Raw genomic sequence first — 4,696 nt, forward strand, 5'->3', positions numbered from 1 at the left:
CCACCATCATCATCACCACCACCACCACCACCATCACCACCACCACCACCATCACCATCACCACTACCACCACCATCACCACCACCACCACCATCATCACCACCATCACTACCACCATCATCATCATCAGCATATACCACCTCCACCATGTCTGCTATGCAGAATGCCACCCCTTCACATTTAACAACAACCCATATATCCCAAGAGAGAGTGAAAGATACAAACCTGAGAGAAAAGAAACAGACAGACAGACAGTCACAGAGAGAGAGAGAGAGAGAGAGAGAGAGAACTCGTAAAGAAATTGAAAAATTCTTTGAAGAAATAACAGGAAAAATTTTTTTCCATATTAGCATATTGTTACCATTTGTAGGATATTGATAAACTGTTGTACATAGCACAGCGGGAGCCGAGCTAAACCTAGCCACATTGGTCTTTGAGATAAGCTCCATTCGTCGACGAGTCTTCGATTATTCGGAGACAGAATTCTCAACAAGAACTTAATTTCTCTTTGAAAAATGTCGTGGTTTTCGTTTTTTGTCTTTTATTATTATCATTATTATTATTATTATTATTATTATTATTATTATTATTATTATTATTATTATCATTTTCATCATCATTATTGTTGTTGTTGTTATTATTATTATTATTATTATTATTATTATTATTATTATTATTATTATTGTTGTTGTTGTTGTTGTTGTTGTTGTTGTTGTTTTTGTGATTTATTTTCTGAAGAAATTTTTCAGTTCCGTGTGAGTTTTGTGGAATAAAAAAAAAAAAAATTTGAAAATTTGTTTCTTTCCATTGTATAAAGAGTTTTTGGAAGAATATTCATGTGTTATTCATGTAGGAATTCACACAATATATATATATATATATATATATATATATGTTTTTTTATTCATGTATGTACATGTGTGTATTTGTTTGTGTGTGTGTGTACAGGTGATGGATTTGTTATTTATTTTAAAAATATTTTCTTTTGTTTTCCGTTCCATTGTAAAGTATGCTGATGTGCTTGTGTGTATATATGTATATGTATACACACACACAATATGTATATATATATATATGAAATGTGTCACATAAAGATATTATATAAGTATAGCATAGATATATATCTTTTAAATATATGTTTAGGCACAGTTGTGTCTGTGTGGTAAGTAGCTTGCATCCTAACCACTTGGTTCTGGGTTCAGTCCCACTGCATGGCACCTTGGGCAAGTGTCTTCTACTATAGCTTCAGGCTCACCCAATCCTTGGGAATGGATTTGGTTGACAGAAAGTGAAAGAAGCCTGTCGAGAGTGTAGTGGATGCTTTTACGTCCCACCAACACGAAGGCCAGTGAGGTGATACTGGCAACATCCATGCTCAAAATGGTGTCCTTTATGTGCCACCTGCACAGGAGCCAGTCCAGTGGCACTGGCAACGACTTTGCTCGAATGTCTTTTCATGTGCCACTGGCGCAAGTGCCAGGAAAGCGACGCTGGTAACGATCACACTCCAATGGTGGTATTTACGTGCCGCTGGCAAAGAAGCCAGACAGCTGTTCTGGCAACGATAACGCACGGACGGTGCTCTTAGTGCTCCACTGGTACAGGTGCCATCATGATTTCGCTTTCACCTACTCCAAATTCTTCAAGGAATAAGAATGAGCCCGAGTCGCATCAAATAATAATCTCATGACTTCTGATCTTAACTGGTTGAAATTGTTGTCATGGACATGTTTTGTCTTGGTATAAAAGATGGACTACAGCAAATATTCTGCTCAATACCACATATTTGCTTGTCAGTTGTTTGACCTTAACCAGTTGAGCATGTCTCTTAGTGGCTGATGATATATGCATCTCTGATCCCAAGCAGAAGTAGTGGGGGAGCATCATAGCCATGTGTTGAGAGGAATTCTTTGGGGGTTTGGATGATTCACTTCTGGAATTTCGTCCTTCACCCTTAAATAAATCTTATTCAGGGACATTTTGAGCAGGATGGGCTACTCAACCTGAAGAAAATTCTAACTGGGCCCCACCTGCAAGTCATGATGGTTATATTGGGATGCGCATATTTGTACCCCAGTGCCACTTTGATGGCATGTGCTGCACTCTCACTCAATAATAATAATGACAATAATTATACTTTCTACTAAAGGTACAAGGCCTGCAATTTGGTGGGAAGGGACTAGTCGAATACATCGAACCTAGTGTATCACTGGTACTTGATTTATCAATCCCAAAAGGATGAAAGGCAAAGTTGACCTTGTTGGAATTTGAACTCAGAATGTTGCAGCAGGTGAAATACTGCTAACCATTTCATCCAGTATACTAACGATTCTGCCAGCTCACTACCTTTAATAATGACGGTGATAAAAAATAATCTGAAATTATTGCAATCTTTATTTCCAGGTCCTGGTGCATACAACATAGACAGCTTTGGATCAGAAATTGTGAAAAAAGCATATTTGGAGAGTACAAGGCATGGCATATTTGGTTCATCAGCGCCACGAACCATGACTGTCATCAACAAAGACATGGAACAGAACCCTGGACCATCACATTACAATGTGAAAGAGAAACCGTTTGCTGCCATTAGCGCAAAACCATCCTCATTCTTTGCCTCCACTACAAAACGTGATGACAAGACGACGCCCAACGTGGTAGGTGATTGGTTCGTTCTTCCTCTCTTTGTCTCTTTTGTTCTCTCTCTCTCTTGGCAGATTTATTGATGTTGCTGATGTTGTTGTTGTGGATGTTTAATCTTGGGGTCGTTTCTGATCCTCTACAGACCTATGATGAAAAATATCTCACCTATATATATATGTATATATATATATACACATACATATATATGTGTGTATGTGAATGTGTATGCTTGTATATATATATATATATATATATATATAGTTAATTAAAACTCATTATTAAATCGCCAAAAATACACTGATGATTACTACAAAAATCAAACGAAGGCAAATTTGGTTAAGACAATCAACTTACATACATTTAAGTATATGGATTTACGAGGACTAGTTTCTGCATTGGCATAAAATGCCTAAGGCATTTGTATATATATATATATATAATGTATTCTTAGCTACAATAGTGACAACATGAATTTCTTCCATCTTCTTGCTCTGTTAAAATATTTAAGAAAAATTATATTAATGTTTTGTCTTTGGATTTGGTTTGCATGCCTGCAGTTCTCTGGATATGATCAGAAGATAGGGTTCGAGTATACGGGGGTGCTAGAAAGAAGTTAGATAACATTATATGTAATGATACCAGTGCTATCTGCCCTAGATACAGAAACAAAGAATGGAATAGGATACAAAGAACTTGTGACAAAGCAAACAGGGTGAACACGTGGTATAAAACTGACAAATATCAAGGAGTGATGGTTGTAGAAGCTACAGCCCATGGAGAACTACCCCTTAGATTTATAAAAGCTCTGAAGGAGACCAAACTCAACACTAAGATTGTTGAAAAGCCAGGGAACTCTGTCAGATCACAACTATGTAAGATGCACCCCTTTGAGAATACCATATGCACCAATGATAACTGCATGGTATGTAGGATTAGCCCTGGCATTAACTGTAGAACTAGAAATGTAGTTTACAGTATAAGATGCATAGAAGGTGCTTGTAAAGACATGAACATAACGTACATAGGGGAGACATCTAGGAGCATTGCGGAACGACTAAATGAACATCTGAGACACTATGATGACAAAAAACACACGCACACACACACAGACATGCATACACACGGAGACAGAGGGGCATACATATACAAATACACGCTCAGACAAATAAATTCATTTGCAGAGAATTTTTAAAATGAGATGGAGCAGAGAGAATGATCTGGAAAAATCCTAGATCATCAGAAGAAAATAACACTTTAATTCATTGTTTATAACCTCATTTGGTAAACTTATATGTGTACGTATGATGAAACTGGAGGGGAAAGATACAAAAATGCTAGAGAAAAGACTCAACGACAAATATTGTTGTTAGTTACTTTATATTCCAATATATTTTGCAAGCAATGCTATCTACCACTGCATTCTGCATGCATCTTTATTATATCCTTCAAAATTATATAACCATTACATGTGTTTCATTAGTGTGTACTAGTATGTTACGTAGTAATTGTTACAGAGATCATTGTGTAATCCACCATAAAAAGCTCAGATCTTCAGAAAAAAAATAATAATTCAATCCAGTTTATTTCCAAATCAGTTGGTAAACTTTTGTGTGTATGAATGACGAAATTGGTGTGGAAAGATATGAAAATGGTAGAGAGAAGACTGAAAACTAATATTTCTGCTAGCTAATATTTTCCTATATTTTCCAATGAATATAATAAACCACTGCATTCTGCATGCACAATTATTGCACTGTTTTTTTTATTTCATTCTTTCTTTGATCTCTCTTATTTACCAACCAATTCTGAGTTCATTTTATACTTCAATATATACTATATATTTTATATTCATATTTCATTTTTTCTTTATATTTTGTATTTTAATATGAAGACCAGTTCATTTAACGATATGACTAAGAGCATATTGAAACTAAACTGAAATGTTTCTTTTCGTTTTTGTTTTTTTGGGGCATCATTTCATATAAATTTCAATTTATACATACATGTAGATATATGTGTAGGTTGTATTTATATGTATCTATGCACACTTATATAT

At 35.4% G+C, this 4,696-nt stretch overlaps 1 protein-coding gene across 1 annotated transcript in view; it reads left to right on the forward strand.

Annotated features, from left to right (window-relative positions):
- LOC106875495 (sperm-tail PG-rich repeat-containing protein 2-like) overlaps nucleotides 1-4,696 on the forward strand; it is a 528,252-nt gene that overhangs the window by 267,123 nt on the left and 256,433 nt on the right. Inside the window, exon 9 of the mRNA XM_014923667.2 lies at nucleotides 2,404-2,654. Coding sequence (XP_014779153.1) covers nucleotides 2,404-2,654 — 251 coding nt within the window. The remainder of the gene's footprint in view (nucleotides 1-2,403; nucleotides 2,655-4,696) is intronic.

This window comes from Octopus bimaculoides, chromosome 29 (assembly GCF_001194135.2).
Source record: "Octopus bimaculoides isolate UCB-OBI-ISO-001 chromosome 29, ASM119413v2, whole genome shotgun sequence".
NCBI classification, from domain to species: domain Eukaryota; kingdom Metazoa; phylum Mollusca; class Cephalopoda; order Octopoda; family Octopodidae; genus Octopus; species Octopus bimaculoides.